The sequence below is a fragment of the Drosophila grimshawi genome, unplaced genomic scaffold, assembly GCF_018153295.1.
Source record: "Drosophila grimshawi isolate 15287-2541.00 unplaced genomic scaffold, ASM1815329v1 contig_44, whole genome shotgun sequence".
Lineage (NCBI taxonomy): Eukaryota > Metazoa > Arthropoda > Insecta > Diptera > Drosophilidae > Drosophila > Drosophila grimshawi.
In genome coordinates this window covers 21,328,987-21,354,459 of record NW_025063240.1, presented here as the reverse complement: position 1 = coordinate 21,354,459, position 25,473 = coordinate 21,328,987, and the positions used below count along the sequence as shown (strand labels likewise).

General features: G+C 41.6%; 2 protein-coding genes across 2 annotated transcripts in view; one reads left to right on the top strand and one right to left on the bottom strand.

Moving 5' to 3' along the window:
• LOC116806488 overlaps window positions 1–25,473 on the bottom strand; it is a 60,342-nt gene that overhangs the window by 22,179 nt on the left and 12,690 nt on the right. The window lies entirely within an intron of this gene.
• LOC6557821 lies at window positions 607–24,750 on the top strand. The gene is made up of 4 exons (XM_001983320.2): window positions 607–759; window positions 24,141–24,296; window positions 24,355–24,519; window positions 24,575–24,750. Exons 1-4 carry the CDS (start codon window positions 607–609, stop codon window positions 24,731–24,733), a joined length of 633 nt encoding a protein of 210 aa, XP_001983356.2. The 3' UTR covers window positions 24,734–24,750.

Here is a 25,473-nt window from a genome sequence, read left to right as displayed (position 1 = left end):
AAAACACCAACGATTAGAATTTTAAATTGGATTCAATCATTTTCCAATGTAATACTTAATATTACACATTTTAAATTCGATATTTATTTAGCTAAGATTTATTTTAGCAGCTGTGTTTTTTCGACTCAATATATTTGATCGCTGTGTGCAGGGTATCTTCCAGTCGGGCTCACTGCTTTAACTTGTGCGTTTAGCTATCTTTGCAGTGATTCGATTTTTGGCTACATTTTTAAGCATAAATAAATAAATTGCAACAAAAATGTAAAACGCTAAAATCTGTTGGTAATAAATTAAAAAAACAGCTGAATGCAATATTTTTATAATTTATTAGCAGTACTAACAAATTTCAGCAATTGATTTACAATGCAAAGAAGAAACACACAAATTTATACATTTTGTCAGTCTGGGAAGAGAACACACACACACACACACACACACACACACACACACACAGACAGGGTGTTGATTGGTGTGTCTTATAATGCCGCAGCAATTGGTTGGCTGGTGGTAATAGATCTGTTCGCTGTCCGTCTAAACATATGTTGCGACTTTAATGTCTTGCCGCCTTTCGACACCCAACAACAACCAGGAGGAGGAGGAGTAGATATGTGCCCCATGGCGACCATTATTATTACCACATTTACGACTCTGACTCGACGCTTGTCGTCGCTTCTAATGTGCTTAAGGCGGCGTCATCGCACTTGGCATCATCATACAACGCTGGACAAAGAGCTGGGTTGGGGCAAGGGAAGAGAAGCTGTGAGTGGGTTGGGATGTGGGGGTGGAGGGGGCATCAGTTAGCTGGCGTTGATTGACACTTTTTATGTTGCTGCTGATGGTGCTGCTGCTGCTGCTGCTGCTGTTGTTGCCCTGTTGCCTTGTTGCCTTGTTGCCTGATTGTTGTGTTGCCGGCAAAAGTTCAATGAGTTATGACTCAGACTGTAACTGCGACTGCAACTGGGCTCGAGATGATGCCACATTGTCTGGCCCCATTGTTGTTAGCTGCGTCGTCGTCCATCGTCTTCTGCTTTAGCACACAATGTGCGCTTTCATCATCATTGCTTTAATGAGCTGCCCATTGAACAGCGACTTGCATTCAAAAATTCATTAGCAGAACTCAGCTGCCCATTGTCCACCATTATTGCCCCAACGGAGAAAATCCATTATTTTATGAGAGATCAATGTGAAGTGGGAGTCATCAGTGCTGGGCACTGATCAAGTGCCAAATGCCAGTGTTGTTAAATGTACTACTAATGGTTTGGATTTTGTTCAAATTTGTATGCCTTTCAATCTGCACTTCTCAATATATAATAGTATGTAATAGTGAGAAGGGCGGACAAATGGATTTAGATAGTTGATAGATAGATAGATAGATAGATAGATAGATAGATGGATAGATAGATGGATATATAGATAGACAGATAGATAGATAAACAGATAGAAAGGTTGATAGTTGAATCGGCTAGTGTGGCTGATCCAGCACATATATATGTATATTCCTCCGGAATCGAAGACATAAAAACAAAGTATTTTTACACAGAAGCTGTTTAGAATCATTTCTTTGCATAGCTTTTGTAATCCGGAATTAATCAAGCTCATTTATCACAGAAACTAACCATAAAACAAGCAATCTGCTTCCGATAACATGCAATATTGTTGGCAGATTGATAAGGAGACAGCAGCAGAGGGCCGAGATGGTTAAGTAAGGTAAAGTAAATAACCAGGATGAGGTAGGCAAACAGACACAATAAGAACAAATAAAAGAATATAAAAAGAAGGTGCTGAAAGTCAAAGACTTGTGTGTGCCAACCATAATAGAAATCGTGCTCATTATACAAATTGCACTGAGCCAGTTTGCAGACCCAAATAGAATATGAAGAAGCTGATGAAGCTGAAGGAGATGAAGTAGATGAAGCCGGCGAAGGCAAGTAAGCAAACGGAAACCCCTTTTACGATAAAATTGAGGCATTGATGTTGACTCAGTGAATGGAAGCGTTGACGGAATGACAGAATTCTGAAGTAAAAGCAGAATCAGAAGCAGATGCAGAAACAGATGCAGAAGCAGAAGCAGAAGCCGAAGCCGAAGCACAGCTGAATTCAAATGCAAATGAAGCTGAAGCTGAAGCAAAAGAATCTATTAAGATATTATCAGTCGAGACGGTTTGTGGCGATGTTAAGAAATTGTTACTGCCGTTCTTACTGCTGCTGCAGTGCCACTACCAGTGGCAAGTGTCTGCCTCTATGTGGCGCAGGGGGGTAGCAGGGCAAAGCAGGATATGGAAGTGTAATCAGCACACAGCAAATGCTGCCGTGCAATTGTTGCAGACGTCGATTTGGGTCGGGGAAAACAGACAGACAGACAAAAACATACTGCGAGCAGCCGAACAAGCTAAGAGTGCACGACTAGCACATACTCTGTAATGGGAGCAAGCCTGGAGTGTATATTTCTAGTTTGTTGATCATTGTTTGTCAAAAACCAGAGCCATAACAGCTAGTTACACAATATTCATGTATTTCTCATCGATTTTTATCGATAATTTCTTATCGAAAAACAGTTCTGTGGTTGGTAGACGCAATCCATATGCCAAATTGTTATAGTCTTTGCAATCAATCACTCCAATCAAGACTATATACAACCTATGGATTCACAGATCCCTTCAACTATTTGATTAGAGGGTATACAATAGCGAGAGTGTGAGAGAGAGAGAGAGAGATGGAGACAGTATGAGGGAGAGGGAGCGAGTGCACAGCCACAATTGCGGCCATTAGTGCAGACGAAAAGGGGTTTATCGAGGCGCTGACGAATCAACCCTTTTTTTTGCTTCTTATATTTTTGTAGACATTTTTCGTATGACAACGACAAATATTTGCCGGATAATATGAATAACAAAGCAGGCGTAGACATAGACGCGCCATACCAGCCAGCGGAGGGGAATGAAGGTGCTCAGTTCCTGGCTAGGCAGCATTCAGTCAGCCAGCCAGCCAGCCAGCCAGCCAACCTACTTAGCCACGACCAGACCAGACTCTGGCACAGACCAGGCCCAAACCGAAACCAGACCAGACAATGACTACAAACTTAAACTAAAAGGCCGCCTGGGCAACATTGTTGTTGCTTCGTGTTGTTGTCGCCGGTGTCTCAGACGCAGACAACTTCAAAATGGAGCTGAAAAACTGTTTTAGGTGGGGAGACTGCCATGGGTTGAGGGGGGTCTTAGAGAGAAAGAGTGAGAGAGGGAGAGAGAGGGGGAGCGGGAAGATGCTGAAATGCAGACGTAGACGAATTGCTGACTGACACAAAAGTGCTCTTGTTGCAAGGTTTAATGAAGAAGGCAGTGGCAAGCTAGAGAGAAAGAGAGATACAGAGAGAGAGAGAGATAGAGAGAGAGAGAGAGAGAGAGAGAGAGAGAGGGAGACAGAGAGTGAGAGAGCGCACAAGTAGCTGAGCTGTAACTCATCGAATTGTCGCCGCTCATTTATCGTCCTGTGTGAAATGCACTTCAGCGCAGGACATGCTGCCACAGCTGAGCTCACTGACAGCAAGCTGCATGCTACGACACCAAATTGACTGCAACCCAAAAAACAAAACAACAACAAAAATAACCTGATGTTCCAGACGGCTCCAATAAGCTTGGCCTGCGTTAAAAAAAAAGAAAACAGACAAAAAATAAGAGAGAAGCGTCGAAAACCGAAGTTGAAATACTCTAAAGATATTTGGGAACAGGAATTAAATAAAGCTGAGATTATTATTATAAAATGAGAGCAAAGAAGATAAGAAGAGAAATCAAAGCTGATGATTGTTATAAGATATGGGAAACCCAACTTGGAAGAGAAAAGTCTCATTAAGTGGCAATCAATGTTATATAAAGTTAGAAACTATATCTTTTTAGACTGATCTGGAATAGAAAATGATGACTGTTGTGATAATTATTATAAGACAAGGGAAAATCAACTTGAAATATTAAAGTGTTGTCCAACTTTATAATTTTCGACTGATCATTGGGATCCCATATATTAGTTAGTGGTTGTAGTGGATGATATATATATATATATATATGATATTATTTTATTATTTCAGAGTTGACTGCTTGAATGCGTCACATTTTGCATGACAAACTTATAAAATGCAATGCAAGTGTATAAAAATGACAAAAAATATATAAAAAATAAATGCCAAACCCAAGCGACACACACACACACACACAGACACACACACACAGTCACACACAAAACTGCATGCTGAGCTCGTCTCCGCTGTGCAATCCCCTCTGCCCCCCTAGCCCATTCCCCGGCTCTGCTCTCCAGCTATGTTTTCCAGTTTTTGCCCTGCTGCTGCTTGCTGCACTTCAGACTGCTGCTGCTGCTTTTGTTGCAGCCAAGAGCGACGTCAACGGCGGCCAACAATCGACAGACAGACAGACAATGCAGCAGCAGCAGCAGCATTTGGGGTGGCTACACAGAGGTGAGTGGTGAGACAGGGGGCAGGGGTAGGGGGTAGGTGGTGGTGGATGCAGGCCAGACCGTGGCAGACAAAACAATATGTTTGTTTGGATTATATCGCTGCTGCTGCAACGACGACGACGACTACGATGACGATGACGACGAACGCTGCGAATGCGACGCTTCTTTGTATGCGCAAACAATTGGAGCAGGCGGAAGTTGCAAGTTGCCGGCAACGGAGAGGGGAGCATTGCAACGCAACGCGACGCGACGCGACGCGACTCGATGCTTGTCGTCCCGGTTGCAGCCGACAGAGGAGTGCCAGAGTGCCCGACCAGTCCAGGCCAGGCCAGGCCAAGCAGTCAGGGCACCTTGAATGTTTTTCGCCGTGCCGCCTTGATTAACTGTCAGTGGCTGAAGAGTGATTTAATCTGGCAATTGCTCCATGTGGACCATATGGCTAACTGCTTGCCTGCCTGCCTGCCTGCCTGCCTGACTAACTGACTTTGGCCATAGCTCTCGCTCTCGCAATCCCTCTGCCATCAGACCCAACAGCGACCACATCAATCAACTTGAGACTCAAGTGTGCGCTCCCTTTCCAGCCAACCAACCAACCAGCCATCACAGGGCAGCCATCCTTCAAGACCCAGTCGCAGACGCTAAAATCCACTTGCATCTGGAGTTGGGCGTCTAGTGTCTGGAGTGCAGTTTTGTGGCATCACTCTATGCTGTTACCTTGGACTGTAGCTGGTTATGGTTCTCAATTCATCTCACCTCATCTCGGACATGTTGCGCGCCTTTTTTTCTTGTTGGCGTCGCATCTGCCAAGCCCCTCCTTAAACCCTTAAACTCGCCCCGCTCTCCGCAGCTGGCTATCAGCTTTTCGCCAGCCAATCTCCGCTTTTCAGTGGGGCGTCAATCACAGGGGCCATCAGCTCCATCAACTGTAGCAAAACGCTACGATTTCCATTCCTTTCCTGCTTTAGTATACCATGTAGAAATGAGTCAATATTTTCCACAACTTTGTCAACTTTGAATCGATTTTTAATGAGTGTGTTTTTTGAGCATGGCTCGACTTTTAGATTAATGCTACATTTAAACCCAAAACACAGATCAAAAGATTCAACTGAGCCCATTTTCAAAATTAAAATCACAATTTTGGTTCAATTTCCATGATAAAATTAAACACCTACAAAATTGGGGATCAAAACTTCACGCTGCTAAAGCATTGTCAGAATTTGCTTTGTCGAGTTGCTATTTGCTTGTTCGTCTACAATAAGGAGTCCTTTTGGCTTTTGTCAACTGAGCTTTGCTGTGTGTACCTAACATAAGCCTATTTACTTATTATCCTATTAAATAACCTGCCGAAAAGTGCGACCAGAGCCAGGAGTAGGACCAGGACGAGAATTAGGGCCAGGAGCGAAGCAATGGAAAAAAGGAAACACCGAAATGTGACGGAGACGAGCGGACGAAGTTAGCTTTAGACGAGCATCCTTATACCTGGGCTAAAGGATACACAAGTGTCTCATTAAAAGAAATAAAGACAAGTCCTTAAAGTCAGCCAGGCAGCCAGGCAAAAGCAGTCGGCTGAATTCCGACTAGCAACAAATGAGACACAGCCGAAACTTGAGCGACTTCAAGGACAACTACAACAACTACAATGCCAACAACAACAACAAGAACAACAAAGGGTGCCAAAAAATCAACAAAAATTCGCTATTAAGGCAATTTTTGTGAATCCCCCTCGCTCTCTCCATATCTCTCTCTCTCCCTCTCTCTCCCTCTCTGTCTCGCTCTGTGGCTCTCTCTTTCGCTCACGCGACTGATGTCCCCAGTGTGTTATATCGCCTATCATTACAGCGTCTCGGGCTCAGACAGACAGCGTCAGGCAAAGTGGCTCAATGTCAGACACATACATTAACACACACCAAAAAACACAGACAGACCAGACACAGCCAGCCAGCCACCAACATCCCAATTGAACTTTTGCCAATCGTGCAAATGTGTCAATATGTCCATGTTAATTCATTGCAAATGCCATTTAAATATATTTTCTTACACATATACAGCTGAGGTCAAAATAATACCAGTGCATACATGAATAATACTTACAATAAAGTTAAAAAATAATGAACATTTTATTGGCTCCTTAATTTCGTAATTATTATATTTATTTTTATGAAGTTATTATTTTAATTTAACATAATAATAGTAGTGGAATAATAGTGAATTGAACTTTTCCTTCATATTGAATTTTATGAAGAGATCACGATCTTGTCTCCAATAAAATATTTGAGAAGTTAACACTACTATTATTTTGACCGCAATTGTGCATATAGCAAATATCTTTCATTTGCAGCAATCAATCAAAAACTAGCTCTGCCTTAAATTGGCTAATTGGCGACTTAATATTAATGGGTAGTCTATCATGCAATGAGAAGTGCTTTTGCGAACGAACAAGTTCCACTGGGATGTCAAACAGAATCAAATGCTTACACACACACACAGGCACACGCACACACACAAACATTGGGCACTTTCCTGCTCTCTTGCTCGCTGCAGCTTAAAATGCATGGGCATAAAAAGCGCTCTCTGCCGTCTGAGCGCTGCCGCAAAAAGGGATAGCCGTTGTCAGGCCGCGACAGTTCTCTCCTTCCCTCTCGCTCTCTCTTTCCCTCATACTGCTTTTCTTATGGCCTGTTAATGCTCGTGTCAGTGTGTGTGTGTGTTTGAGTGTGCAGCAGACGCAGTGAAACAAAATACCGAAATTCTATGCGTGACCTTGAAAAGTATTCCTTGGTTGCTGTTGTTGTTGTTGCTGTTGTTGTTGTTGCTGTTGTTGTTGTTTTTGCCTTTGGTCGCTGTTGTTGTTTTGCCGGTCTGCGTCGGTGGTTGTTTGTGTAGCTGTTTGCGGCTCTGGCTGCTGTCTGCTGTCTGGTGTTTGTCGTCGACGTCGACGTCGGCGTCAACGTCGACGTCAGCCTCGTCGTCGCTGTCGTTGATTTTGTTGTTGTTGTTCTTGTTGTTGTTGCCGTCTGCATTTTTCTTGTTGTCTGCGTGCATTGTTGTTGCTGTTTTTGTGTTTTAACTTTTTTTTTTTCGTATTTTTGAAGTTGGCTTTTTTTTATTGAACGCGCCACAAAAATTGTAAAGGCAAATGCGACTTTGACGTCGACTGCGCGACTGAGTCTGCGTCTGTAGGTGTGTGTGTGTATGTGTGTGAGTTGGCTGCATTTTGACGTCAGACGCCTAGGGACGATTGTGCCGGGCCAGCCGCAGTCGCAGCGCAGCTCGCGCCCAGACATGCAAAATAAAACAGATGAAATCGAAGAAAGGCAGTCGAAACGAGAGCTTAGCGTTTTGTGTGGATTCCTCTTGGGGCTCTGCACTGAGGTGCATTAAATCAAAGAGCATTTAACCAGTGAAGAGACGCAATTAAAAATGCAATGAAAGCAACTCAAAAAAGGGCTTGAAAGCGACTTTGGGGGGAGTTAAGTCAAGCTATAAAAGTATATATTTCATCTTTAGCATTTACCTGCAATCGTCGATAATTGTCATTAGCGTATGTATAAATAGGAAAAGAGTGTCTGATTATCGATATTTATCGATTATAAGAAAACGAAACAATATATTGAGAAGGTGTAAATTTGAGCAAGAAACTTTGTATATGCCATATTTCAGATGATCCTAGCTCGTCATATCATTAAAGATTTACTCAAAAAGAGTATTTGATTATCGATACATATCGATAATAAGAATATGAAAGGCTCTATCAATGAGGAGGCGTAGATTTGATCAAGAACCTCTGTAAATGTTGTATTTCAGATGTTACTAGCCCTAATACTCTCAGAGATCTACTCAAAATGAGTGTGTGATGATCGATATTTATCGATTATAGGAATGCGAAAGATTCTATCAAAAAGAAAGCGAAATTTCGATCCATAAACATATAAGAATGCTATAAAATCTAAGATGTATGGCGTACACAGCCCCTCCTCCTTTAGTGGGAGTGTCCCATCACTCTGACACGCCCTAATCCAAGATCTCAGCTTAATCAAAGATCTAAGCAAATTGATTATAGGACAACGGCTTGACTTACAACTAAATCACATTTCCTTCTCTTATATTTAAGCCAATAATTAATTAATGGTCGATTTAGTGAAGAAAGCCGCACATAAATATTTATCGATAATTCGCGAACGTAAACTATCGATTAATAACAATATTCATTGAGATGCAAATGCACTTTGTGAGCTTAGCCATTGGTAATTGCATTCAATTTCAATTGATAGGCCGCCTCTGATATCGCAATCATTACGTTTATTAAATGCCAAAAGATAGTTATTAGTTATGGGCCAAGTCAAGTCAAGTCAGGTGAAGCCAAGTTAAGTCGAGTCAGTCGTTTACCCGACTAGAACCTGCACTTATTCTAATTGGCTGCCATTAAGAAAAACAGCCGACGAGTAGCAACAAGTAGGAGGCTGGTTATTTTGGGGTGGGGCTTAGGGAGAGGGAAATTATGAATTGAATGCCGCACAACCAGTTTTTCTTTTCTGTAGTCCTTGTAATGACTTCTCATCTAAATATGGATGTAGGGGGCAATGTCTGGATGCTGCTGTAGACGCTGGCGCGCATGCCCAGTAGCCGCCATTCGGATCGGATAGGATAAGTTACGAGAGGAAGAGAGAGAGGGGGCGAGGGGTTCGTTGTATCGGCTACTGGCTTGTTTATAATTAGCATTTTGCGATTGCCAGCCGCTTGATAAGCCATTGTGTGAGACAAAATGCAAGATTTATAGCGACTGGATATTGAGAGATTCTTTTTGACCAGCACTCAGACTCAGACCTCAACTCAGACTCAAAGACCCTAGTTCCCTAGCTCCTCCCCCCTAGCTCTGTTACTCCTAGTCGCAACGCTGTGTCTTGCGTTCGAGACAGATGCAACATCCTGTCCATAACTTTGGTTGCTGTCGCTGAAAATTGCATTGGTTGGCATTGCCATGGCAAACCATGTCCAATCCCAGTTGGGGCGTCACTGTGTTGCTCCACATGTTGCACGTCCGTGTCTGTCTCCTGTCTCCTACCTCCTGTCTCTGCCCCTGTCCCTGCCCCTGTCTCTGTCTGTGCATCTGTCTCCGTCTCGCTTCGTTTTACAAATGCACATAAATTTTAATGTAATCACATTCGCAGTCCAACTTGGCCATAGCCCCATAGCTTGACCAGAGTCTGGTCTCTGACTGCTGCTGCTGCTGTTGCTGCTGCTGCTGCATCGCATTCAGGGATTTTGCAACATTTCATTCAATTTAATTCGAGTTGAATGCCGGTAACCGTTCGATTGTTGTTGTTGCTGTTGCTGTTACTGTTGCCCCCGACGTTTTGATTTGTCTGTCTGTCCAGTCTGCTCATCTGTCTGCCGCATGCTGCTGCAGTCGTGCTCTGGACACGGGCTGCGGGCAGCGGGCAGCGGGCAACGGGCTGCAGGTACTCAACCAGACCGGACTCTGAGCCTCAGCCACAGGCAGTCAGAGTCGCAGTCGCAGTCGCAGTCAGAGTCAGAGTCAAAGCCAAATGGCAGATCTGTGAGCCTGTCAGTTGCTCTGTCTGGGCTTGGCCTTCTCTTTTTTTCAATACCCTATAAGCATGAGTAGATGTGTGGAAAGGGCTTAATAAAGCCTGCAACAATCAGCAGTTGGCGATATTTGAGCACATATCATATGCATATTATTGATTAGAGCACAGAACTAAGCCAGTAAGATTCCTATTTGTCCGTTTGAGAGAATTGGAAAGGTATATTCATAAAAGCAATACAAAGATCCAATAACTTGTACATATTGGGTGACGAAGCATATAAAAAATTGATATGGAAAATCGATTTGTAAGCAGTTATCGTAGACTATAAATTTGTCTGAGAGACTTAAAGTGGAAAACATCTTGAGTTCAAAAGACATTACACGGATCTATAAAATTGTGCACGTAAATGATTACCTTCAAGTCAAATTGATATGAAAAATCGATAAATATCGATAGGTAAGCAGGTATTGAAGCTAGAATTCTTCTATAACAAACCAAAATTGGGTAATGAGTACAAAATTACAGAGTATCTTCTGGCTGAGCACTCCTGATTGGAACTCCCTTGTTAGCCATGAGCTCTCTTTTTTTATTTCTCATTCCCAATGACAGTCAAAGACGAAGGGTTCGTTCTCTCCACATGCTGCCACTGCAGCAACTGCAACCACCTTCCCCTCACACACCCCACCCCCCTTCCCTTCCCTCCACCAACTGCACACCCCAGATAATTAAGTTTTTTTTTCTGTGTGCAGCTACCAATTTGGTTGTTGTTGTTGTTGCTGGTTGCAACGCGTTCAATTCAAGCCACTTGCCTGGCTGGCCAGAAACTTGCAAAGCTGCCAAAGTTGACGTGTGGAAAAACTTTTGTGCCAACTCATGCACCGAGTAGCAGAGAACTTAGCAGACAGAAGGACAAACAGACGGATGGACGGGGACGGGACAGAGTAACTGAGTGCGACACTTTCTAGGACGCATTAAGGACATTGTCGGGACACAAGCAGCAGCAGGAGCAGCAGCAGTTAGTTTTAGTGCGGCGCCAAAAAGTAGGCAGCTTTATGTGGCACACACGCCCCTCATTCAACCCTCCGCAACCCGCTCCAACCATCCGCATTACTGCTGAGTGCCCTTATTTATGCACTTTGCTGGCGCGACGCTTTCGTCCTTTGGCTCACTGAGCATTATCCTGACCACGTTCGTGCGCAAGAGGCGCACACACAAAATTTCATTGGCAAACTTTTGGTCAACAACAACAACAACAACTACAATTACAGCAATGGACAGCACATTTTGGCTGTCTGTCTGCTCAGTCCGCCAATTGGCCAGCGCCACAGTAATCCCTCGAGAATGTGGCAACATTTTCCTTTCATTTTCAGATTACAATTTTGAAAAATTGCCATTTGTTGAACTATTAAGAAACAGTATCAAGATTGGTTCACAGAAATCATAAAATATCTAAACTTATTATTTGTTTTTATTGCTTGTAATATTAAAAAGGTTTACTTATTTATTCTTCAATTTATTTTCCATTTCCTAACCTATTTTATGAATGTTTATCATTAAATATTTTTGAATAAATTAAATATGAAATAAGTTTAGAATTTCTTCTTCTCAGAATTCTTTAATCGTTATTTACGCCTTCAGCATATTTATGTATATTAAAATTTCTCGGTTTAATTTTGCTGATTCTCAATTGCGAGTGATTACTGTAGCAACCATTTTTTGTATGCTTTGGCTTTGAAAATTTGATTTGGAAAATGCTTGTGCGATTCTCATCTCTCTGCAGTGAATCTCGTCTGCCTGGTCTGTCTCGTCTGGGTTTTTCTCGCCTTTAACTGGCAGCTCTGTGGGAAGAAATTAATCAAGATATTAACAACCCTCGCAGCTGTGATCAATGAAATGGGCAACTCTCTGTCTGTCTGACTGAATCAAAGAAAGGGTTTTTTGGCCAAGGTCAAAATTGAGTTATGAATTATTGAATAAGTTTTTGAACGCATGGAATTTGAAATGAATTTCGCACCCAAATTGGGCTACAGCAGCACAACCTGTTGAGAGTAGTAGTCTGCAGCATCCATGGTTAGCTGTTCATTAGTTGCTGGCATGCTAGACAGCTCACACACCCTGTAAATGTGTGTGTTTGTGTGTGTGTGTTGTGATTGGTTGTCTGCCTCGCCGCCGCACATACAATCAATGCTGTGTTGATTATGCAATAATACGCCAACAGCAACAACAACAACAAAAGAGAGAGAAGTAAATTGCAGACACACACACACACACACACACACAACCTGCACGGCAGAGCCAGACAAAAAAACTTCAGAAGCCCCCCGCCACGCCCCCTCGTCAAGTTGCCGAAACAGTTTTGTTGTTTGTGTCTCGACGAGCAAAACGCATGAAATGTTCGCCCACTCAAGGGTCGCAGACACACGTGAAATGTCGTTGGGGGGTGGGGAGTGGGGAGTGGGGAGTGGGTGGTAGGGTCTGTTAGTCGCATGTGCATCAGACAATAGAGTGTGAGAAGTCTCAATCACTCTCTACCCCTCTCTCTCTTTCTCTTTCTCTGTCTCTCTCTCGCTCTGCTCTGCTCTGCTCACAGCATGCTCCTTTGTGCAGGCAACAGCGAATAAAGTTTATGACTTTGACTGTCGACGGGCGACGGGCGACGCCGTTGCACCGCTGTCTGCACCGGCGACGTCTATTATTGTCGATTTTGCATTGTTGTTGTTGCTGGGCACTTGAGGCTGTGTGCACAGTGGGACAAATCACTCAACAAATGCATCATTTCGAAGTGAGTTGATGGTGGGGGCGGGTGGGGGCCATCATCATTTGTTTGCCAGTTGTCACTATTTGGAAACGATAAGAATTGCCACATTTCATGTCAGAGTTGTGACTGATTGCATTTTTACTGTCATCATATTTACACGTGCTCTACAAATTGTCGTAAATTGTTATCAAACATCTTTTAGTTTAGTGTTTCTATCAATCAACATTTGTTCTTTGCAAGACTTGCATATATATTTATTTTTTGAATGTCAACTAAAGTCAGTCGACACAAAACAATACGAAGTACAACAAATTCAATTAAATTAAATGAAAAATTAAATTAAAATTAAAAAATAAGAAATATTTATAAGATTTCTGTTGGTATTTGTTGCACGAATTGATTTATAGCTGACACGAAATCTTGATTTGGTTAATTTCAAATATTGTTCGCTCTTTTGTCTGCTGCTCAAGTTATTTAAATAGTTTTTGTGCCTATTTTTAGCCCTTTGCCAACTTTGCTAACAGCAAACAAAGTAACAAAGCTCATACTACACTGGCGCACTCTAGCGGCAAGATGAGCAAACAACAAACGACCGACAACAACGAGGACGAGGACAACGAGGCCGGCGGGCATTCTAAATACACGACGACGACACGACACGACACGAGACGGCACGAGGCGACACGAGACGAGACGACAAACAAAGCCAAAAGGCGTTGCGAAACTTTAGCGCGTCATTCATCCTCATCCAGTCCAAATATTGCACCCTCGAGCAAATGCACACAGCCAGACAGACAGACAGAGAGAGAGAGAGTGGGACAAAGAGAGAGAGAGAGAGTGAGAGAGAGAGGGAGAGAGAGCACGCAAAATTAAGTGAAGCGTAAGCTGAAATGCACTCCCACTCGTCAAATGCGCCTTCACTACCCCGCCACCGCCCGCGCCCCCGCCGCCGAGACTTTTGTTCGTCGTTCGTCGTTCGTCGCGTCGTTCCAAATGTCTTCCTTCGTCTGCACCACCCGAGCGCCCGACGCACTCCGTCTGGCTCATCGTCTGGCACTTGGATATGCCTGCATGCATGTGCCTGTGTCTGTGTGTGTGTGTGTGTGCTTAACCTTGAAAAACGAACAAGTCCAGCCGCTGCCCCTCAACCCCTCTACCTCCCCCGCCCCCTCACACGCCCTGCCTATTCAACTGACAGCCGGCAATGATTTTCGTCCTCCATCGTAAAATGAAATTTACGAAATATATATTCGCCGCCTGCTTTTTGTGCCGCCTTCATTGTAGTTGTTGCTGCTGTTGCTGGTGTTGCTGGTGTTGCTGTTATTATTGTAGGCTGAACATTTTGAAGAAGCAGCAGCAGCAGCAGTCAAAAGAAGAAGCATCAGTTTAACCACACAAAAAAAAAGGCAAAAAGTAAAAATAAAAATAAAGAGAATATAAAATAAAATAGAGAGCGAGCCGTTTGAATTGAATAACTTTTTCATGGCGGGCATTTCAGTTGGTGGTCGGTCGGTCGGTCGGCCCTTTGCATAAGTGCCATCCACCTCCCACTCCCACACTCTCTGCACCCTGCACCCTGCACCCTGCTCCATGTCGCCCACAATGCCCTAGGCCCATCAGAGAGTAGAGTCGTCGTCTGCCAGACGCTCGTAGAAAGGGTTGCGCCCACATTATTATTATTATTATTACAACAAATATACAGTAGCAGTCTGCTTAAGTGCATTGTTTTTATTTTTAGACGTAGACAGTAGTAAAATTTTATTATTATTAATACATAAATATATATACAGTAGTAGTCTAGTTGAGATGCGATAATTGCAGCAGCAACTTTTTAAATAGAAAATGATTATTTGCTTATTATTTTCCACACAAAACGATTTCGCTTTAATAAGAGTCTCCGATGAAATTACAAATTAAGTTTTGGATAATACCAAGTTATGGAAATTGTAATTTCCGAGTGAGCACTGTAGAGTGATATTCGGGCACAGGATATTAGAGGACAAGGACAGGATGAAGTTGCGCAAGTCGCAAAATGAATTACAAAACACTTTTTGTTGTCCTTTGCCGACTCTGTTTGCTCTGTCAGACTGTCGCAAGTAGGCACCGTCAAGGGTGAATGCCGAAAGGGGCGGGAGGCGGTGGGTATGTGTGGGGTAGGGGCAGCCTGAAGGTTGGCTTGTGCGGAAATGTGAAAGGTTGACTTTGTAGTCGTGTCCGTCTGTGCCACACAGACCCGTCCACAAGACACAAGTCAACTTGTGTAAAAGGTGCCCAGGCGACCGACCACGCGGTTTATTTATGAGTTTTTGTCATCTTCAACTCTCCCTTGCCCCTGCCCCACTCCCCTCAAGACAACTTCGCGTCTCTGAATGAGCCTTTCAGTTACATTGCTCCACAATGTACATCTGTACAATATATGTTTGTTTGTGTTTTCACCATCCACGTCGACGTCCAGAAGAGAGTCAACGTCAAAGTTGTCTGGCTGTCGCCGTTGCTTGGTGAATGCATCAATAATGCTCCAGCGCATCAACTTGTTGTTGTTATTGTTGTTGCTTCTTTTGCTTGCTGCAATTGTCTGGGTCTGGGTCTGGGTCTGGGTCTGGATCTTGTTGTGGGTCCATCTGTGCCGCTTCATTTGGCCGTTGTTGCCATCGTCGCCGCTCAAATTAATGAAAACTAATGCGACACTGAGAAATTGATGATTGCCGCCGTCGCCGTCGTCTGTGCATCTGCTGATTCTTCCCTTCCCCTATCCCTTGCCCCCTTGCTCCCTTGCCACCTTGCCCCGTTCCCGTTTCCCGTTCCCCTTTCCTTTTTACTCTTGCGCGTCTGATGGCAATGGACATTAAAAATGACTGCGTCTGCTTTTGCTCGCCATGCACTTTGGGGTCGTTTCGGGGCTGCAATCAACGACAGACGACAACAGCAACAACAGCAACAGCAACAAGAGCCAACAACTTGCAGACTGATTGATGCCGCCAATAAAATTAGCTGGGAATGGCATACGCTTTCGATTTCCTACGCCTTTGTAACGTCCACTCTATTTGAATGCCAAAAGGTACTGCAAGAGTCCGCAGTGTACTCATCGGTTACATGCTATCCTCATCTTCATCATCATCATCATCATCAGCAGCGTCGTCTTCATCACTATAAAAAAACCCCTTTGTCTATCAGCATTTCAACTTTTCCAATCTCTCATTGAAGGGACTTGAGACTGCCGACTGGCAGTATAATAAAAATTGAATGAATCAATGAAAATTATGCTTCCGGTCTTACACCTCGGATTGCTCATCAAAATCTGAGCAAAAACCAAAACTGAGATGCCAATTTGGACTATGAAATACATCCGGTGGCATTGAATATTAGTAGAAATGCTCTAATGAAGTTGTACAAATCCATGGAGTATACAATTTCTTCATTCGCAGCACTTGCCGTGTAAATAATATAAATATTTAATAATATAAAAATAAAGCAAGAAATATTAACTCTTTGCTTGGTTAAATCACTTTATTATTTGTCTTAAATATGAAATGTGAAAAGTTCTAGTCGTAATAAATTAGAGGGTATATAATTTTGTCGTGATGTTTGTACAAAGGGTGTATAAATTATCTTAATAAGCTTTCTGCTAATCACCGCTAAATGCGTCAGCGTCAACCGAATCGGATTAGATAATTATATTATATAGCACCTATAGGAATAATCGTCGAGATGTCTCTTGTGTAAAACTGTTTTGTTTGCCAAGTTAAGCACACAACGCTTCCGCTTTATTAGGCTACTCACATTTGCACTAAAAAATTAATCATCATCTGACTAATTATATCATATATAGATATATATGGGACATAGGAACATCCGCTCGTTATTTTTAATCAGGGAAATGCAAATTAGATGACCTGAAATTATAGTTTTCAAATGAGCTAAATGGCTACTGGGTTCAGCATAACATGGCTAGTTGATTAACTGACTTTCTAACTCTGTTTTTTCCAGATGAAACTGTTTTGATTGACTCTCTCGAAAAGCTATCGTGACTATTGCAAAAGCGAGCTTTATTTTTTACTCAGTCACTTTGCATCTTACCTGAAGTAGCTGGCAGCAGCTCTTCAAACAACTGTGTCTGTGTCTGACTCTATCCGTCTGGCTGGCTGGTAGTCTGACTGGCTGACTGGCTGACTGTCTGTCTGTCTGTCTGTCTGTCTGTCTGTCTGTCTGTCTGTCTGTCGGTCTGTGTGTATTTCTGTCTGGCTAGCTGCTTATCTGGCCCAACAATTATTTACTTTAGGAAAACGAGCGCGCCTATTCACTGGAATTTTTCAGTTCGACACCGCACTGCGCTTTTTATTTGACTTATGACGAGAGTTGTGTGAGGCTTTTTTGTTGTTTTTTGTATTTTACTGTTGGTTGGCTCGCTGCTTGTTCGTTGTTTGCCTCACTCGTTGCCAGTTGTCGCTACTACTGTTGCTGTCGCTGTTGTTGTTGTTGTTGCTGGTCTCGCTTAACTTTTTTCATTGCCAGACGGAGCGCAAACATTTGCGAGTATTAATTAACGCTTTGTTGAAGTTTGCGCTTCGATGTCGCCGACGCCAACGACGCCGACGACGACGACGACGCTGCCCGACGCTGCCCGACATGGTTGGAATATATCAGCCCTCGAAATGCCCTGCCTCGCCTGCACTACCCCCCACACAGTCCAATCACTCGTGACTTGGCCAAATATTATGTAGTCGTAGCGAGTAACTAATAACGTATTCAATGAGTCGGTGTTGAGGATTCTCGGTTTCTCGGTTTGTCGGTTTGTCGGTTTTTCGGATTCTGTTAAAGACTTTGGAAGCTCTATGCCAGTCGCTTACTCACTCAATTATTCAGGCATAATAAGCAAATTGTTTTAATATGCATAAATATCTTGTACGCCTTTTGGCAAACAAGTCAAAAACTGCCAGACAAGCTGGCAGGCGAGACGATGACATTCAGCAGCAGCGCGTGGCACAAGTGGAGGAGTTGCTTGGTTGGGAGTTGGATTGGGTTGGGTTGGGTTCGGTTGGCAGCGCACCATCTGAAGGTGTGTTTACATATATTTAACCTTCAAGATCCGCAGACTAAATATGCCAACGGCAAGCAGTCCAACAAAAATTCGCCCAACAGCAGTTGGCCTAAGCTAAGGCGACCTGGCCATTGCTCTACAACCAACCAACAAAAAAGAGCCAAAAGAAATGCGTAATTGATATTCAAAATTTAATTATTTTTAGATTAAATTTACATCAATTGCAAATTGTTTGTAAATTAATCAAACTGACAAAAGGGCTTTCAATAAATCCACATGCCGCAATTGTGCTCAGCTACGTTGTGCAGTTTAGTCTTGCCTCATTTGCCGTGTGGAGCTTTCGCCAAATTACGTTACGCTCGTAAGTTGTCTGCGTTTGTGGCAAATGTGGCGTTTAGGCTGACGCAACAATGCGACACAGCGACAGAGCTGCGCGGCAGACGAACTGGGTGTGAATCGGCAACAACACGACCAGCAACAGCAGCAGCAGCAGCAGTAGCAAACAGCAACAGCAACATACGGCACAAATGAGGGGCACAGACGAGAGGCGCTGCAAATAAACGGTTCAGGCCACAAAACAGCAGACAACTAACTACGCAGGATATGCGTCTCAGGACTCGACACGCTGCCCCAACTGACTCCGGAGGATTAGAAACGGGACTCACATTAAATACATAAGTTAAACTGCTACGCTTGAGAATGTCCCGACTGAGATATACCCTATAGTTGTTGCAAGCATTATTTGTGTTATTTGGTGAGATTATTTTAATAATAACCCAACTCAAATGTGAACTGATTTTATTTAGAAATGGAAAAAGTATGCAGGAGGCAGAAGGAAGCATCTTCGAGCCCACAAAGTGTATATATACTCTTGATCAGAATCAACAGCCAAGGCGATTTAGTCATCTTCTCGTCTACCACTCGCGATTATCGATACCAATTGATTTTCCTTAGCACCATTTTAATGGCATAGCCTTCAAATTGATTTATAACTTACGTAGACATCAGTAAAAATATATAGATATAGATAGATAAATAAAGTTTGTTAAGCAAAGAATGTTTGTATGTTGAACCAGGTGTTATCAGCTAGTCTGTTATATATTTTAAAACTGTGTTCATGGTCGAGCCGTCTAGACTAGATTGGATAAAATGTTTTCAGTTTTTTTTTTATATGTTTCTAATGTTTCCAGCTGATGTTTCTGTACCTTTTAAATTGACTTTATTATCTTTATTATCTGTATTTGCCTATATCCTTTTAAGTCACACTTGCTGCACACAGGGTATAAGCAACTGAAATATATAACGAGTAGCAACAGCAGCAGCAGCAGCAGCAGCAGCAGCAGCAGCAGCAGCAGCAGCAGTTTGGCATTGAGGCGCAGACACGCCGGAACGGTAAAGGCTCATGGGGTAAGTCTGGGTAGCAGCGGGGTCTTGGGTGCAGAAAGGGGCAGGGGTGGAAACGTTATATGCGCACACGAAAACGTGAACATATAATAAGCGACGTAATGCGAGCTCAAGGACGCGAGCCGAATCAAACAAGAACAAAAACATTTTTTTTGCTGCCTACGCATATTTACGCATACACAAAGAGGAGCGACGAGGAGTGCGGTGTGTCTGTGTCTGTGTTTGTGTTAGAATATGGTTTATACTGCGTATACGTAATGCCGGCAAAATAAAGTATACGCCTGTGATGACGTCGACGCGTAGGCGTCGGAAGTAGGCAACAGCAAGGAAGGAAGTAGACGAAAATGTTGTGCCTACCTCGCTTGATGCTATGCTATGCAAATACTTTAAGTATAAGGATGTGTGCGTGTGTGTGTGTGTGTGTGTGTGTGTGTGTGTGTGTGTGAGTGTGTGTGTGTGCTGAATTTCTATTCATTTAATACACAGAATATGACAGTAAATGTGTGTGACGAGTGCTTAGACATTTATGCGCAGTTAAGCTGATTGAAGATTGTGTGCGATTTCATCTACACATACATACAGATATAGATATATATACATATATATATATATATAGGTATGTGTATATGTTCTATAAGGCATGACTAATATAAACATTAGCAGATTAAGTTGCCTACGACAAGCAACTTTGGCCTTGAGTTAAATGGTCTTTAAATGCTGGAAATGTACTTGGCTTGAGGTTGGCTGGCGGAGATGCTGTTTTCGTCTGTGTTTCTGTTTGGTTTTATCATCATTTGCTTGTTTACATTTATTCTACGTGCTTGCTTAAACTTTTTCTTATCATTTTTGCTTTAACTAAAATGCGAAATTTGTTGTGTTTGATATTTTTGTTCTTATGTCATATTTTTAGACAGTTTCCTGTTTGGATTTATATTTCTTATTTAACTTTGAACGTAAGTTTTTCGATTCATTTAACCCACTTACCTACTTCAGTTACTATTTTTGTTAATCAGGTTTTATATGTTTGTACTTCCTGACTAACTAGCTGCTCAACATTAAATATATAATCTATTCATTAGTGGTTTTCTTTGTACTTTGATTTTTAGTTCTTGTTTATCTTTATATTTTACAGACTTGTTTTTTGTCTATCAAACATATCAGGCAAGTCACAAACTGCTTAAATATTTCTGTTATTGCTCTTCACATTTTCATATTCATCTTTTATCTTGCTTCTAAGATTTCATAGCTAAAGCTGTCAACCAAGAAAATTGGAATTATATTTAAAAATACATCTGACATACGATAATTTATCAATTATTATGATTATATCACTCTACACTCTATCCATCATGCTCACATTACACTTAAACTCTTTTATTTTATGTCTTTTCAAATATTTTCTCCTTAAAGATATACCTTAGAATATATATTTCTGTCAAGCTATTTATGACACTCTATCCATCATACTATTATTACGCTTATATTTTATTTATTTCCGGTCTTCTCAAACGTTTCCTTCTGCTTGTTGTTAACTAACCTTATCCATTACTCAACTTGTCATGTTTTTTACTGAGCTATTTTAAGCTTAGTCATGACTCTTTTTATGGTCACAGTCTTTCAACAGTTTGGCTGGCAAATTTCAGCATGATATCTCAAAATCCAGTTGATATATGGTGCTGAAACACTTGCCAAAGGGTCGCATGTAATATTATGTAATATTTTAATATATATATAGATATATATGCAATCTGTATATGGTACGTGTAAATATGGATTATCAATGCTAGTCGATTGGCACTGTTTGCGATAGGTTCGCATGGGTTTTATTGGAAAGAGCGTTAAATCATCCGTCGCGACATGTTTACTCCTCGAGCAATCAGTGAATGGCTCATTTCCAGATATGTACATATGTACACACGTACATACATATATACATTCATACATAGCTCTACACGAGTCTCCTCTCCCCTCACTTACTGCACCCAATGGCTGCGATGCAATTAGCTGCTTGGCTAATCATCGTGTATTAATGTACAGTGCAAATAACGCTTAATGTGAATTATTATTGTGTTTTGCTCTAATATAAATTGATGCAAGCAAATTTAAAATTATATAGACGACGCTGAGAAAGGTACTTGAGACGATTATTTTCGAAAGAGCTTTGAGTACTCAATTTTAGATGAGGAATTCATTATTTTTGTTGCAGTGTATTGCAGCATGTTGCATTACATTGAGTTGAGTCAGTTGCACGTTGAGTTATGTCGTCGAGCCTCAGTCTGTGGAGTCAGTTACTCAATCCACTCGCTGGCCGATGAACTGCGCCGGCCCCAATGGATGGTGTCCATGTTTGTGTGTGTGATTGCATGTATACACACACGCATGTGTGTGTGTGTGTTAAGTTGCTTGTCTGGCTGCGCACGTGTCCCATTCCCATTCATCAATGCAAGCTGGCAGCTAGATGGCCCATTTCAATGGCTTAAAGCTTCTAGTCCAAAGTCAAATGCATATGTATACATATTTAGCTGCACTTGGCATAGCTTTTACACACACACACACACACACACAGAGAGAGAACCAAATGGCTCAGTTGTGCCGGCTCTTATCGATCCACATCGATCGTTGCCCCAAAATAAAAAAAAAACGCACGCGCTGCGTTTTCGTTTTTGCTGCGTTCTGCGTTCATTGAACGCACTTTCCAGTTTAATTTGTTGTTGCTTTTTTTAAGATACTCTCACAACTCGTTGGATCTTATCATTTTTGGCACGCATTGGGCAAGGCATCAAAGAAGGCAGCTTCTCTGTGTTTAACACTCGATCTATTCTTGGCTTGTTCTCTGTTTATCTATCGATTACTATGCAAACAGTCTTCAAGTAACTTGACATAGATATATATTAAAGGTGTATCGAAGCCAGCCGGATCGGTGCTCTATATTATATAAAGACAGTTCTTGTACAATCTTGTGAGCAGACAAATCCTTAAGCAGATTAGGTCAGGTTAGAAGGTTGTTGGCCAAGGGTGTCTAACTGGCAGAGTATCGATTGATTATGAATTATTATTAGTTGTTGATTATGGTAAGGAACCTTTACTAGTCCTTTACTGAATCGCAACTCCGCACGTAAGCATTGCAATTGAAGTGCAAGTGTATTTCAGATTCGACAATTCAAAAATAACTTTCTTTTGTGTTTTCTGTTAATGCGTTTTTTGTTGTGTTTTTTTTTTATTTTTATTTATTTTTCTTAACTGGCCCACAGATATGCACATAAATACCTTAAATACAACAATAATTTAAGGCAATGACCGAACTCCGGCAAGCTGCAGCAGACGCAGCAGCGATCAATGCACCTTCGCCCAAAGGTGCAACGTCTTGTTGAGTCTCGACTTGAATCGAGTTGTTTGTTTCTTAGTGTACCTGGGTGTGTGTGTGTGTGTTTCTTTCTGGGCATGCAATGACGCACGAAACGCGATCAGAGCAAAAGACCAGACCAACAAGGTATAAGAGGCGGCAGGGGTTTGACGGGCTGGCTGGCAGGCTGGCAGGCTGGCAAACTTGACCAACATGAGGCCATGGCTATTTTTAGACCCGGCTGCAATGTTGAAAATTGGCCCAGGCCAAGTTGTGTTGCCGCCAATTTGCAGCAGCAACAATAACAGCAACAACAACAGCGTCGCCTTAAGCTGCAACAACATTTTCTGATCGGATTTATGCGTGAAGCAAGTTTAACCCGAGGTCAACGCTGCGACAAGAAAAGGGTGGACTGCACTGCACCATTGCGATGCAGTGGTGCAGTTGTGTTGCAGGTGGCTCGCTTACCCATGTAACATGCCAATTTAATAGCGCTTTTCTTACACACACCCACACACAAAACAACACACACACTCGCTGAGTGCGTGTTTGCTCTTTTTTGGTATTGCATTTTCTTGTTGCTGTTTTTGGAACCAGTTCGACGGCTGCGAAAGCGTCGCATATCAACCGTATTTTTGTCTTCATCTCCACTGCCACATTGTGGTTGTGGTTGGGGTTGTTGTTGTTGTTGTTATTTTTATTGTTATTGTTATTTTCGTCTCGCTGCAGACAAATTTATGAGTGTTAAGTGAAGGCCAATAAAATTCTTTTTGTCTGGACTCGTTTCGGGTCTCTTTCCCCCATTTTTATTTATTTTTTTTTTGGTTGGCTGGTCAGCTTTACCTTTGTACATTTCCATTGCGTCTTTTGGTTCTTTTGCTTACGGAAAGGAAAAAACGATTTATATATTAATTGCATCCGTTGCTGTCAAAAGTGCCTCAAATGTTATACGAAAATTAATTCGTTGAAAAATAAATAAGAAAACTCACGCCGAAGATTATATACTCTCGCAAGCCGCACGTCAACCTGTCCACATCTAAATTTCAATATAAAAAGTTACAAAATCGATGCTATGAAAGCTATATGTTGACTTTGATCCTTTAAAGTTGGCAAAGAATAAAGTTGTCCGTGCAAAAAGACGTCCTTCGACCGATTGTTTCTATGACAGCTCTGTGAGATTGGTTTTAGATTAGAAGCAGACAGGCTAAATCATGGCTAAATCAGTTCGGCTGCGAATACTCATCAAGAATATATATATATATACTCATTCCTTGTGTTCCAAATTACACGACAAAATGGTGTAGTTATTTATTTTATTTATTTATTAATTAGTCTTCAAACTAAACATGAAGCTAATTTTAATGATCATGTGTTTAAGTGGCGTATAAATGCGATTTGATCCTAGATAGAGGCAATAATTAATATTATGATTTGGTAAATGAAAAGCTAACCTGTCACCTCATTTGCGACGCAACAATATGAGGGAAACGTTGTTATGGTTTTGCTGCTTAAGTGTTCTAACTGTATGAACATCTGGTATGGTATTCGAGTGTTATTCAGTTTAAAGTAAGGGTGCTCTTTGATTTTTAGTGTGTGGCTCATGTGACATTCACGAATCTGAAGTGCAATGCCACAGACAGGAATATTGGCGAGTTTGACTATTGTTATATCAAGGCTGTGAATCGTACTCACAAATACGTCAGTGTGTACTTTAAACTCTATCAAAGGCCCTTATCTAATATTACGGTGAGTGCCCCTCCTAGTCAAATACAGTTCCTCCTGTCTAATATATTGTTTGTTACAGCTTAACATTAAGGTCTTTCGCAAGAGTAATGGATATCAACCATTTATTCCTACTATCAACATTGATCTTTGCAAGTTTCTGATAAATCAGAAACATCCCTTCATGATAATATTCTACAAAATTACGAAGCAGTACTCAAATATTAATCACACATGTCCTTATATTGTGAGTAACATCGCATTATTAACTCTAGCATTTCAAATATATATTTTCTTCTTAGACCGACGTATATGTTGACAAGATGTATACGGGAAATTTGGAATCGGATTTTATGCGATATATACCCATACCTGAAGGGGACTATCTGATTCGCCTTGAATTTCAATACAACAAAGCGGAGTATCTCAACATTAGTCTATACAGTAAAGTTTTGAAATAAATTGGACCCAGCGATACACTCAGCGAAGTCCATTGAAATTTGTTCAAATGTTCATAAATAAAATACGAATATCAAGTTTATTGCATTGTATTGATTGTATTGTAACCTATCAATTGATATATCATCCCGGACTTATTAATGATGAACTGTAAAAATTCCATAAAAGCACAGATCTTAAGAGCTCTTCCATTCTTTGGCGAGAAGGAACTATCGGAAATTTGAAAAAATCTAAGCAAATCTAGATGTTCCTTTCGTTTCCCAAATTAAAATTTGCTACATCAGACTCGCGTACATAAATTGTAGATTGAATGTTCCACTCTTTTGGGCATGCACAATGTTAAGTGTCAAAAAACTTTGAAACTATAATTAAATAGCGATTATTACAATATAATTGCGCCTAGGGACCGTGCAAATACTTTTCGATCATAGATTATTATTGCTGAAATGAATGAAAAACAACGTTTTTGTAACAATAAACGTTTGATTTCTCATTTAATGTCAACAACATGTGGAAAAAGTTGATTTTTTGCTGTTGCGTTGGTGTTCTAACGGTAAGGCTGGCAAAAGTCCTTAAGTGCATTCACGTTAAGTCCAGAGTTCTATTTGATTTTCAGTGTGTGGCTCATGTGACATTCACGAATCTGAAGTGCACTGAAAAGAACAGGAAAATTGGCGAGTTTGACTATTGTTATATCAAGGCTGTGAATCGTACTCACAAATACATCAGTCTGTACTATAAA